Here is a 13,707-nt window from a genome sequence, read left to right on the forward strand (position 1 = left end):
TTTATTTAATAACAGTGTCTTTTAGAGAACAAAATTTAATTTTGATAAAATACAATTGATTAAAAAATAATCTAAAGGCAAGCATTGAACACCTCATCTAATAAGAACTCTAGTGTGTATCTATTTCTATTAGAAATTGGCATGATATTAAAAAATTATTTTTCACAGTTTTCTGAAAAAAATAGTTTACTAACTAGTGCATGTACTCATTTTCATTTATTTTTTCAACAAATCTTTACTGAGAACCTCTAGTGTTTCAGAAACTATACTAGTATTGAGGATAAAATTTTGACCAAAATAGGCATTTTATCATTATTGTAATATAGACATTGGTATCACTGCAACTAATTTCATCACCTACTTTCTTTGTCCCTCTGGCTTAACAGTAAAGTATCAGAGAAGCACATAAATATTCTGTCAGTATTCTCTTTGAGGAATGAGGCTCTTATTTTGTATCCCCATGGTGTAGAACATATTAGGCTCGACATTCACATACTCAACAATTATCCCTTCAGTGCATACCCCATGAAAGACTTTGTACCGAGTATTGTGAGAGAGATGAGGCTGTATTAGAAAAGGATTTGGAACAAATAACGAAAATGATAGGGGACATGTACACAAATAATCCCAATGCAAGGCAGAGAAATAAATGCTATAGAAAAGTAAATATATGGTGCTATTGGAATTCAGGGCAGAAACAGATTATTCCCCAAAACACAATAAAGAAAATACTTTTTAGAAGAGTTGGCTTTTGAGCTGGGGCTGGAAGGATGGGAAGAATTTAGCTATAAAAATTGAGTGGATAGGAAAGGAGACAGGGAAGGCAGCAGAAGTGTGTAGAAAATGTCCCTTTACATATAAATTATACTTTATTAAAGCAAGTTTTATTCTAAAATTATTGTATACAGCCATTATATATATGTATGTGTGTGTGTGTGTTCAACAATTCTAACATTCATTTTTCAGATATTCAAAGCTAAATTATCTTAATCTCATATTTTTCTTCTTGTTTCTTAGGGTCAGTTAAGCCCACTTAAATCTCACCAGAAGAGAGAAAGTCCCTCATTTTCAGAAAATTATTCCAAAATTTCTTCTATTTAATTGTAGCTCTACAGAGCTGCATCAAGGAATTATTTTAGTCTATTCTAATTGTGTTTGTTGAGTGTAGTAACTACACTTTCTATCAAGAGTTTCTGAAACTAGTTATGGAACTTTGTTATCACTATTTTTATGTGCTAATGTATAATGATAAACTAACAATTTGATTGAAAATATTAGCAGACAGTCTAAACATGTAGCCAATTTGCATATAATACTCTGTTCAGTATCTGTAATGTGATGCAAAACTTACCCTAAGCCTAAATAACTGTGTTGTTTTCCAATATGTAATTGGGACAATTAAGATATTACAGTAAAAGCGCTTGGCTCATGATGGCTTCTCTATTTAGCTTACTACAAATTAACCAATTATTCAGTGTCAGCGATGGTCATTTCTACAGTGATAACTTAAATCATACTTAGTTTTAAAGATATCAGTTCACACTCATCTTATTTCTAATTGCCCACAGTATTCCCTCTAAATAAAATTTATCTTCAATACTTTTACTGTGCTGTCACTCAGGCCACGGAAAATCCAAACTTCCACAATACATGTAGATTTATTCTAAACTATAATGACCTTTAAGTTGTTTTCTTCTTTGCCACTTCAAATATTACTTAAGTCCTAAAGGAGGTTTATTGCCAATAAAGTTGGTCAAGAAATGATCAATGCTATAATGATTTTGCAACAGTAAGTTCCATTGGCTTCTGTCAATCACATAAATGGGAAACTCACTTAACTCATAGATCCCCCTGTATTTTCCTGTGAAATTTGTAACACTTTTAAGAAGAAAAAGTGGGTGATTGAATTTTCTAAAAATGCATTTGTTTTACACCTATTTTCTTCATAGTTAACAAAAATAAAAACCACACTCAAAATGTTACATTATTATATTGCTTCTTCTTACAAAGTGTTCTAGAGAAGGTAAAACTATGGTAACAAAAAACAGATAGTTGGTTTCCAGAGCCTGAGGATGAAGGAGAAGTTAACTACAAAGGGCCATGAAGAAGCATTTTTGGATGGTGAAAATGCTCTATATCTTAATTTTGGTGGTTATTACACAGCAGTTTGCATCTGCCAAACGTATACAGCTGTATTCCAAATGGGTAAAGTTCATCATATATAAATAACATCTCAATAAATCTGACTTTGAAGACATAAAAAATCATTTATATCACAAATTTTGGGTCAATATAACTAGATATATTCAACAATCAATATGAGACCTATCAAGAAAGCAAAGGAATTCTTGATTCCCTAAGATGTTTCAGAAATTTCCCTCTTTCCAGAGTACCAATGACATTTTATTATCTTTTACAAATAAATGTGATATTTTAGGGAAAAAAGCTACATTGAACAAGTGCCTTACTTTTATTATTGTCTTTTTAAAAAATCTAAAAATAACATTTAGTTAAATACAAGCTTATTTAACGAGTTGATTGGTTGCCATAATCATCTAGTCTGAGAATGACACACTACTATTTCTTTGCTTGCAGTTGCAAGGTTATTATAGTTTAACTCTCACAGTCTGGTAAGCAACTTGATAATTCAGAGAGATAATGGAGAAAAAACACTACTAGAAATTCTCACATGATATAATTGACATTCAGATTCAAGAAACAAAATTGATTAGAGATAATCCTGAGAAGGCTGCTTTAGATAGCAAATGCCTTACCTTTGTGTTTGGGTCGCATAGCTGTTATCATAAGTCTCATAGGTCTGGTCATCATATTCACCCCCGTAGCCATCATCATAACCCTGAGACAAAAAATGGTAGAAACACCTGTTAGTCAATTTGATTAACTTTGATCTGTTTTCAGTTAGCACAATTTTATACAATGTGATCTTGGCTTAGATTTCATGTTGGGTAAGTATCCATATATCACATTTTACTAGATTAATGATTCTCACATAAACTTAAATAATATTTCATGGATCAGGTATCAATGTTTATTAAACTCAGCATATCATTGAAGCAGCAATACCTACTCTAAGACTTATTTAGAATTTTCATCAATAATAATGACTATTTAAGAAATTCAAAATAAGTTTTTCTATTTGGGTATACAAGAACAACTGTGCTAACCTTATGGTGGTGTTAACATGTTTGTTACTATCCCACTGGGAATTTTTTCTTCTCCTTTTAATAATCATAATTAAGATACAAACTATAAACTACAGGATCCTTAAACTGTAGTCAACTTTCAGTAAAAATTATGGAGTCATTACTGATTAAATAAATAAATAAAAGAAAAAAAGAGGGAACTAAAAAGGAAAGAAGGAGTGAAATGAAGACTTTGTGGCCGGGCCTGGCGGCTCATGCCTGTAATCCCAGCACTTTGCGTGGCCAAGGTGGGCAGATCAGCTGAGGTCAGGAGTTCGAGACCAGCCTGGCCAACATGGCGAAACCCCATCTCTACTAAAAAATACAAAAAAATTTAGCCAGGCATGGTGGTGTGCGCCTGTAATCCCAGCTGCTTAAGAGGCTGAGGCAGGGGGAATAACTTGAACCTGGGAGGCAGAGGTTGCAATGAGCTGAGATTGTGCCATTGCACTCCAGCCTGGGCAACAAGCATGAAACTCCATCTCAAAAAAGAAAAAAAAAAAAGACTTTGTGTACATTATATGATTTTTAAATCTCATAAGTAAAATAATTATGTGTGATGAGACTTATTACTCGAGTAAATTACACTAACAAAGCTAACGCAGATTTGTCATAGCAGCATGTTCAAACAAGCTAGTAATTATACACTCCAGTTATCAATCACTCTGAATGATTTAGTTTTGTTTCTCTTTGTGGTCATTAATTTTAAACACTAGCCATCCATCTCGATTATTCCCTACTTCTGGAAAAACCTTCAGGTTTTCTGTGCCTGGTGCTGGCGCATCTCTTTCCCTGGAATACACTTCCGCCCTACCCTAGCACTTCATAAATTCTTTTCAGTCTGGAGGCTTACAAATCTCTCTTTATCTTGTTCAGGAGTTTCAGTAGAAAATACCTACATGTGAAATCTTTGACATTAGTCTTGACTAACACTTTTAAGCCCATTTAATGAAAAGACTAATATATTTATCAACATAAGAAACTTCTAAAAATTTTATTTCCTTATTTCTTCATTTTCACGTGGTCTTACCATCATATAATGCTATTATTTACATATGAAGCTTTCTGAATCTAACTTCCATCTCTTGTCATTTTTCATTATATTTTTGCTCTGCAGTATGAAATAGTTTCTCTATTTGTTCCTTGAATACCCTAATTAGTTGCTATTGAGTTAAATTTTGTTCAATGTTCTAATTTTAGTATTTATAAAACAATTACATGCAGATTATTTAGAAATAATACAAACAAGCTTATGTCCCCAAAATAGTAGTTCCTTGCCTTGTTCTCCTTTAACCTTCAGCTCTCTTTCAGTATTTTCATCTATTATTTTAGTATTCATTTTTGTGTTATTAAGTAATATAGCTAAGTTATTGTTGTTGGATTTATAAATTTTGTCATTTTCTATTGGCTGTCCATTCAGGTTGTTAAATTTAGTTCTATTATTTCCCTTACTTATCTTCCCAATATAGTTTCATCATAATTTTTCATTAGTCAATATTAACATTATTGAGTGAGAATACATAATTGTATCCTCTTATGACATAAATTATTTAATATAATTCTGTTTTTATTCTCATACACCTTTTCCTTTCTTCCAACGTTAATAATTGTTCATTCATCTTATTATTTTCTTGGTTTTCCAAATATATAGAAATGTCTTCATCAATTGTCCCAATGGTCATATTAAACTAGCAGTAATATTTCTAAGATTCAAAGACATCAGCTCATCCATAATGTTTTTATGTGTAACATGGAGACTATCACCTGAAGAACTGTGTCATTGTGCTCTGGTCCACATTGATGAATTTCTAGACCTGAAGGCCAAGGTGTTTTCCTAAGGCCTCTTTCACCATTGTTGGTAGTGAATTTCCTTTGGCCAGATTCCATCTTTTCCTTGCTTTAATTTCTTGCTGAAACATCTCTTTCAATAACCTCTATTAAGAGATATTTTGGAGAAAAATATTTTGATTCTTTCTTGCTTAGCTTTACACTGCCCCCCTACTCACTGTAGCTTTTGTTTTCATTTTTTTGGTGATAAATTTAAATTATACAAAAGTTGGAACAAGATGTTAATGGAAACTCATCTACCCTTCACCTAGATTCAACAATTATTGACATTTTGTCTCATTTGTGTTATCTTATATATATTTTTTTTAAGAAACCATTTGCAAATTAGTTCCAGAAACATGATATTTTATCCCTAAATACTTCAGCTTCTATCTCCTGAGTGTAGGGACATTCTTCTACATAAATGTATTATTATTACTCCTTAAAAATCACAATAAATTCACATTACTGTGAAGTCCCCAGTTAAATTTCTACAATTGTCCCAAGCATTTATGAATTTTGTAGCTATTTTAATCTTGCATAGCTATTTTTTAAAAATCAGAACCCAATAAAGAATTTTGAATTGTATTTGATGACTATATCTGTTTAGTGTTTTTAGAGCTAGCATAGTTCCCCAACCTTTTATTGCTTCCCCAAATATTAACTTTTTTGAGTGGTCCAAACCAACTGTTTTGTACACCATCCCACATTCTGCATTTGCCTGATTATTCTCATAATTACATTCAGATTTAATATTTTTGAAAGAATGTTACATATGTGATATTGTATTGTACATTTATGTTACTGGAAATTTTTAAATTGTCTCATACTTTATTGGTTGGGTAGGGAAGTCTAGGCTGAAAAAAAATGACTTTTAATCAGAATTTTGAGAGCTTTGGTACAATATTTTTACTATTCCATGTTAAAGTTGAGAATTCCTATTACTTACATGTGACCTAGATTTGTTTTGTCTCTTTTTATTTCTTCTGGATGCTTTTACAATTTTTATCTCTGCTGTTCTGAAATTACAGAATGCAATGCCTTTGTGTGTGTGTTCCTTTTCATTCATTGTGTTGGGTGCTCAATGAGCTCTTTCAATCTAGAGGCTTATATTCTTCAGTTGTGGAAAATGTCTCTCCATTTTTTTTCTTTCTCTTTCTTTTTTTTTTTTTATAACCCTTACTAGTGAGATTGAGTCTTCTCGGTTGGCACAGTAAATTTACTTTTTTGTCCTATATGATATCTTTTATTCTTTTTACTTTACTACACACACACACACACACACACACACACACACACACTAACAACTGTTAGGATGTGGAGTGGATGTTTTGTGTTCTCAGGTATAGTTTAAGCATCCCATTCTTAGCCCAAGGTCTCATCTCCTTTGTGGTGGGACAAGGGTTAATACCATAATTGGAGCTTTCTGGAGCTGCAAGATTCAGGGCAGTCCAGCACTCTATCTTGAGGATCTGCCTGGTCAGTTATGAGGACATCCACAGGTGCTCCAAGGGGTGCAAACTTCTTTTTAGGAATCGGGCTTTTGGTCCTTCACCAAGATTATAAAAATATGGCTTCACTCACCTTTATTTCTTATGCAGGACTCAAGATCTCTAGCTTCCAACAGGAGGCAAGGCAGTTTTAATTTGTTTGTTTTGTTTCACTTTATTTTTGTGTTTCTGTTTCTGAGCAGGGAGGTACAAGAACCAGGGATGGGAGTAGGTACTTGTCTTCAGGGCTCCAGGGCTCCTGAAATCCCTATGTTTCCCCCATTTCCATCTGTTGAAATGCTACTGATTCCTCAAGGTCATTTTACATAATATCATCTTTAGAAATCTTTTCCTCCTTCTAACAACCATATATTAACCCTTAGTTCCCCGAATTCCAATAGCATGTTTTCTCTCATTGTTCTTAAAATACCTAAACATATACTATATTTCTTTTTCTATAATTTTCTCTCTTTTTAGAATTTAAGTTTCTGAAAAGCAAGGACTATATCATAATTTATCACCTTTTTGTTGTATTGTAGTACTTAGCATAGTTTATCCCATAGAATAGTCATTTAACAAATATATATTGAATTGTTTAATTAGCCAAAGGAGACTACTCTTATCCACTGTCTAGATATGGATTAACACAAATTAATCACAGCTAAAAGATAAATGTTTCAAATGATAAATATATAGAGCTATTATCTCTATTTATGAAGAATATCTTTACTATTTGGCCCAGGAAGATTATTTCATTTTACTCCCTCACTTACTCTTTTACTTCTTTCAATGTTACACAGAAAATCCCCAGAGTAGATGGAAATCTGTCCTGCTAACCTAAACTTTCATAAAGCATATAGTGCAATGTTCCCCGGACAGTAAATGGGCATATTTTTCCAATACTTGATATATTTTTAAAACCATCTTTTTATTAATACGTATACACATAAATATTTGTAAATATATATGTATGTATGTAAACGTATAGTACTACAAAACAGTAAACTATCATTAGACAACCGTCACAAAATGAAAAGCATAACAACGTTTAAGATGTCAACACTGCATCCTAAATGTTAAAAACAGACCGTAAGTTATTCATTGGTATATCCTTATTGCATAAATCAGATCATTTCCCTAATGCCAGCGCTAAGGAAGTAGTAGGTGGATTTCTGAAGAAGTGAGAAAAAAGCAAGAGTGTTCTAGCAGCTAGGGTAGGGAGAGACAACCGCAGAGCCATAAAAGGCATGGACTCCGGCTTTATTCTGTCTGCATTCAAATCCTGAATCCTAATAAGATTCTCAGATGTGGAAACTCATAAGACGTAGGGAAGAGTAAAGGTAGAACATGGAATGTTTTACATAATACAGTTTTTATTAAGACCAATAAATTTGTAGAAAAAGAAAACCATAGTTCCAGGAAACCATATTTACGTGGTTTTTTAAGTAAAAATATGCATTGTGCTGATGATGGTCTAAGATAAATCACTAAAATAGACATGCTCCCTAAAAAGCCAGTCAGTATCTGCCTGAGATTTAAGGTGAATATGAATATTGAATTAAGAAATCAAAACATAAAAGATCAAAAATTCTGAAATGATACTTTTTCCGTTTTTGCTTCATTGTTTTTGCTGTTTGAAGACATTACTATCTTATCATGTCCTGGCTTATTAGTATATTTCTACTAAAAAATACTACTTTATTACTTAAGTTATCAGTCCCAACGCAGAATTTCCTCAAGTACAAAGAGCACATCCGATGTGTCCAGTAAAAGAAAACCTTCTAAATAAATTAACAATTTTAACTTTACTTTCTTCTAGCTGTAGACAGATGATTTGATATCTCCCACAAAAAAGAAAATACTCAAGGAGATAGGATTCATTCCTCCCTGGAACATGGTCATGAAAAATATCTCTTCTAAGATTTCTTTCTATCTGTGAAGTTATAAATTCTTTAGTTTTCTATTCTTTGAGTCAAATGAGACAAGTCCTTATAGGATCCTTGTGAAACACAATCTTGGCTTCTTTCTGAGTCTTTGCTAAGTCCTCTACAATATACTTAAGGCACAATGTGAAGTGTGGGTCTAAAATGAAGGCCTGAGCTATAATGAAAAAAGGCAATTTCTTTGTAGCTTGCTATGAATTATAGACCACTTCACGCATTTGGGTATTGGGCAAAGCAACATACAGGACAAATACGTGTGTGTTACCATAAACACATATCTTTACAAAATGAGCCCTTTTCAAATCTACCCTGGAAAATGCATTTTTTGTCTGTAATATGCCTACTAATTTCTCAAATTAATGAGGTCATTGACTTAAATGCTTATTATTGAACTATGATTTCTATTCCAATTTTAGGTTGTCAAATCTAACTAATACTGGCTCTGCATATGAGCTTAAAATAATAGTAATTCATCAGATGTTATATTAACCACTGAATTACCTATTATCCAGGCATTAAACATAAGAGAAGATTCAGACATAAGTCCTATCTTTAAGAAGTTCTTATCCAGTGTAGTTCTGGTAAATGCTTAATAATTGCCTCTCCAAAAAATTGTATGCACGTGTGTCTATGCACATATACATACAAATTCATTAAACCTTTTACTGACATAAAGCATATGATTTATAACTAAAATATAGAATTTATTATACATTCTATAAACATATAACTTCAGTGTGACTTGCAAAATTTTTTGCAAAATCCACTATAACTTTTTATAATTGCATTGCCACAATAGAATCCCAATAAATCACAGCACAGATAAATGTTTGTTTATTATCTGATTCAGCAATGATGTCAATGTTATTGATAAACATGTATGGTTCTGACATGACTGTTATTTGACATTTTTATTTATGTTGACCAGTAAAATGAAAGTGAAATCTCAAATATGTATGTCAGAATTTTACTTGTTTCTTAATGATAGGAGCAACTTTGCTCTGAATTAGACAATGGTTTTGACATACTGGAAGAATATTTCCTCAATTTCGTGTTCCATTTACAATGTAAAGGTTATAGGAATAATACACTTTTAAATAAATAAAATGCTCTGAATTAGACAATGGTTTTGATATGCTGGAAGAATATTTCCTCAATTTTGTGTTCCATTTACAATGTTAAGGCTATAGGTATAACTAACTTTTAAATAAAATCTGCATTATTAACATTTTCTCCATAGCTTTCTTACATTTAGATAAGGAATAAAACAAAACGTCAAGTCCTGGCTTTTAGCATTTGCCAATATCTGTAGTGTAAAAACTCTTATTACAGCTGATTTTAAGCTATCACCACATTAGCACTGAAAACAGACTTGGGAAGAGGTGAACATTAGCACACCATTATATGTTATTTCCACCAAACAGATACACTAGACATAAATAACCAAAAGAGCACAGATTCTAACATAATACATACTGATGAGTCTGTAAATGTTTATCTTCAATATAATCTATTTCATTTAAAGTTGTGTAATTCAATTTTTAATAAGGACTGTGTTTAACAATCAATTTACAAAATTCCTAAAAATTTTACAAATCTTGTGAGCCAGTATGAGTCACCTCTGCTCTTGGTTACTAGAAGATATCAACAAATGTATATGCAATTGAGATACCAAAGAAAGCACTCCAAGAGTATGTAACAGGTGCTATGGAAGCACACTGGAGGAATGGCTAAATAGGTCTGAGGATTTCAAGGAGAATTTCCCCGAAAAGTTGTTGTTTGAGATTGGTATTTCAGGATAAATAAATGTTTTTCAGATGGATAAGCAGGTAAAATGAGAGCATTCCATTTCCAGGTGCACCAAGTGTGAATGCATGGCATTATGAAACTAAATTGTGTTTTGTGAGCTGCTAGTCGCTAGATCTAACTAAAGCACAAAATGTCTAAGAAACAGTAGGGAGTTGGACCAAGGAGCAGAAAGGGTCAGGTCTGAATTGTTTTCTATAACATGGTAAAGGGTTTATCTATATCTAGTAGACAAAGAAGCCATTGAAGGGTTCCAGGTGGTAGAATGACAAATTTAGATCAACATTTTATATATTTTGACTCAAAAATAAAAATTACCAGGGCTTTGTAGAGTAGGCTCCATTTTCCCACTATTTTCTTGAACATGTTATCATAGTTACTGTAAAGTCCCTGAATGATAACTCTAACATCTGAATTACCCATGACTATTTTTTTCCTCTTAGTTTTTATTGTTATTGTTTTTAACATGTCTTATGGGTTTTCATTGAACTGTTGATATAGTGTAAGGAAATTTGTGAAAGCGTTGGCTGATGGTATTTTCTTCCAAAAAGCATTAAGTGTTTTCTTGTCAGGTCATTAGGATAGCAACAGGTAACCGTGATACGATTAAGAGTTGGTTTCAGGCACCTGGATATATGAGTTTGAAGCTTAGACAGTTTGAGCTAGAGATATGGCTCTAGTAGTCATCAACATATGCATGGCAACCATAATAACCACCATTGTCCACTGAGAAGACAAACTTAATTTACAGAAAGCTCTATGTGAACACAATGTTCCAAGCACTACTTCCCCTCTAGGAAATGAGGGCACAAGGTCAGCTGTAATAAATATATTTTGTACAGAAAGACCCCATTTAAAAAAATCAGCCTTGAATTTACCCAAAAGATATTATTTCTTGAAAGGCCTTATTAAATCCCCATGCCAATGTTTTTTGTTTTTTTGTTTTTGTTTAACAGAGACCTGTGAAAATTTCTGGTTCTACTCTTACATGCATTACTACCCCATAGACACAGAATCAAAAAGTTCTAAAAAGAAAAAAAAATGGAATGGTAAACAGAATATGTTAAATTACCTCTAGATAGAGCTTTTCTAATCAGTACTAGTTTATGGAGCCTAAGATATTTGAAGATTGCTTGCAACTCAGAAAAGGGAATCATCACATAAAAATAGTTTAGAAACATCTCACCACAGATTTTGGGAAATAAATATGTTTTGAAACTATTTTATTACATCACTGACAGTTCAGATAATTTTAAAAAATAATTTCAACTTTTATTCTAGATTAAGGGGGTACATGTTGACGTTTGTTACATGAGTATACTGCATTTTGCTGCGGTTTGGGGTATAAATAGCCCTATCACCCAGGTAGTGAGTATAGGACTTAATAGGTAGTTTTTCTTTACCTATTTAAAAAGTCAAGTAGGACCACAGGAAATTGCCATTTTTGTAAGTCAAAAATTGTCAGATGTTGGCAATTTCCTAAGTTCAACCTAACACTAATATTAGAAACTGTGAAATTGACATGTTTTTGTCAACTAAAGAGAACAGAAGTGTCTTGTGATACCAGTATGTTATTGCGGCTTCTAGAAGAAAATCATTTAGAAATTTAAATGATATGAAATGTCATTCTGATTCTGTTATATACCCACATTTTCTGTGAAGACCTTAAAAATTAACAAGTCTTTGTGACAGATTTAGCATTTGTTCATTATTTTCATTTGGATTTTATTTTCTATAAAAGGTCAGCAGGTATTACAATAAAATACATAAATTAAGGGAAATAATGTGGAATATTCTTATGCAGTTGAGAGAAAAATAAAGTGAAGAGAGCAATGATCATCAAGAACCATAAAATATTCTATAATTAAGTAATTTAATTATGAGGGTCAAGATAATAAATTGTCACCAAAAACTAAAATGCTAGGCACAAAAGCGATTTGCAAATGCTGCCCTTTAATATTATTGAATATAATTAACAGGTCAGATAGGAACTTAACATTTAACTTACTTTATGAAGTGTGGTTAATTCCTAAAAACGTGTCCCTGTCTTAGCTTATTTAAACCATAAGATGCATAGAATGTCTACTTCATATATGATCTCTTGTTACTACAAAAGCACTTCATGGTAATAATCAAAAATTTAAAACATAAAATATTACTAAAACAAAAACTAACTGTACAATGCCAGTATTTTGATAGTTACTATTTCTTTAGGATATAAATTATTAATGCTTGTGTATTCTCTTGACTATAGGTTACTTATAATTTTCCATGTATTTTTTCTTTAAAATGTTACATTCTATCTGTGGTATTGTTACATTCTCTCTCTGATATTGAATAGATTAATTTCTGATAAAATAAGAAATATTTTAATAGTCTCTTCCATCTCTTTTTTCCCACTGAAAGCATGACTAGATTGCTGGCTTGGGATAATATGGCAATGGTTACTCCCCAGTATGCAGCTTTTGTTACTGATGCAACATGGGAAGTCATTATGTATTCAAAACCATATGAGATCATAAAGGTACACATCCTCAGTGAGGTCATTAAACCTAACAGTTTAGCTCTGCAATTAGGCAATATACTTAAATCTTTGGAGTTTTCTATAGAAATCAGTAAATCAGTCTCTAATAAAAGGAAGCTATTCTGTACCTTCCTTTCCTATGTAGATTGTAGCTGCTAAACAATTTTCCCTTATATATGTACACTCAATATAAAGGCTGGAAATTGCATATTTCTGAAATCTAGATTCTCTGGAAATTAAAAGCTCCCAAGGAACTATGAGACATTCTCTGCCAGCCATGCATATGCAACACAGTATTCTACATTAACAAATTAATCTCTGGGGAGGCTAATGCTAACTTTTCAATCAGCCCAGTAAAATCAAATAACAAACCTCAAGAGACATACGTGGAAGTTGTATATATTTAAAAATAAAATTAATAATATACAATTCAAGTGAACACCATTCATAAACATATATAACAAGCATGCATTGGGAGACCAGTAAAAGCCAGTATGTGACACACTTACATACACAGTTACTTTGTTAAAAACCAAAATCAAGCCTATATGGCATGTTCTGTATCTTTACACCTACTTAACAGATTAGGAAAATGAGAAATAATTTCAGGAGACCACAGCCCATGAGGAAGTGTCTTGGCTACAATGTAAACTCAGTTATCTGGCACTGTCTAGTATTTACTCTCTAGTTGCTTTACTAAAGGCCTAATATCATTAATGGCAAAATACAATAATCATGACTTTTTAAATAATTTCGGTAAGTTTACAATAGTAACACAAACACAATTTGGGATTTTACTTGTTAAAACATGTACTGAAGAAAAATGAAAAAAATTGGGGTTAATAATTTTGTATTATATTTGTAAAAATCAGTGTTTTATCCTTATTTTATTTTTTAAATTTTATTATTATTAT

At 32.0% G+C, this 13,707-nt stretch overlaps 1 protein-coding gene across 12 annotated transcripts in view; it reads right to left on the reverse strand.

Annotated features, from left to right (window-relative positions):
• The window catches only part of KHDRBS2 (KH RNA binding domain containing, signal transduction associated 2), a 687,327-nt gene that overhangs the window by 137,726 nt on the left and 535,894 nt on the right, over positions 1-13,707 (reverse strand). For all 12 annotated transcript variants that reach the window (XR_001718489.4, XR_008548534.2, XR_010158053.1 and 9 more), the window contains one exon: positions 2,775-2,857. Coding sequence is in view for 4 of the 12 variants with exons in the window: in XM_016955743.4 (XP_016811232.1) it covers positions 2,775-2,857 (83 nt within the window). In the remaining 8 variants the exon portion in view is untranslated. The remainder of the gene's footprint in view (positions 1-2,774; positions 2,858-13,707) is intronic.

Source organism: Pan troglodytes, chromosome 5 (assembly GCF_028858775.2).
Source record: "Pan troglodytes isolate AG18354 chromosome 5, NHGRI_mPanTro3-v2.0_pri, whole genome shotgun sequence".
NCBI classification, from domain to species: Eukaryota; Metazoa; Chordata; class Mammalia; order Primates; family Hominidae; genus Pan; species Pan troglodytes.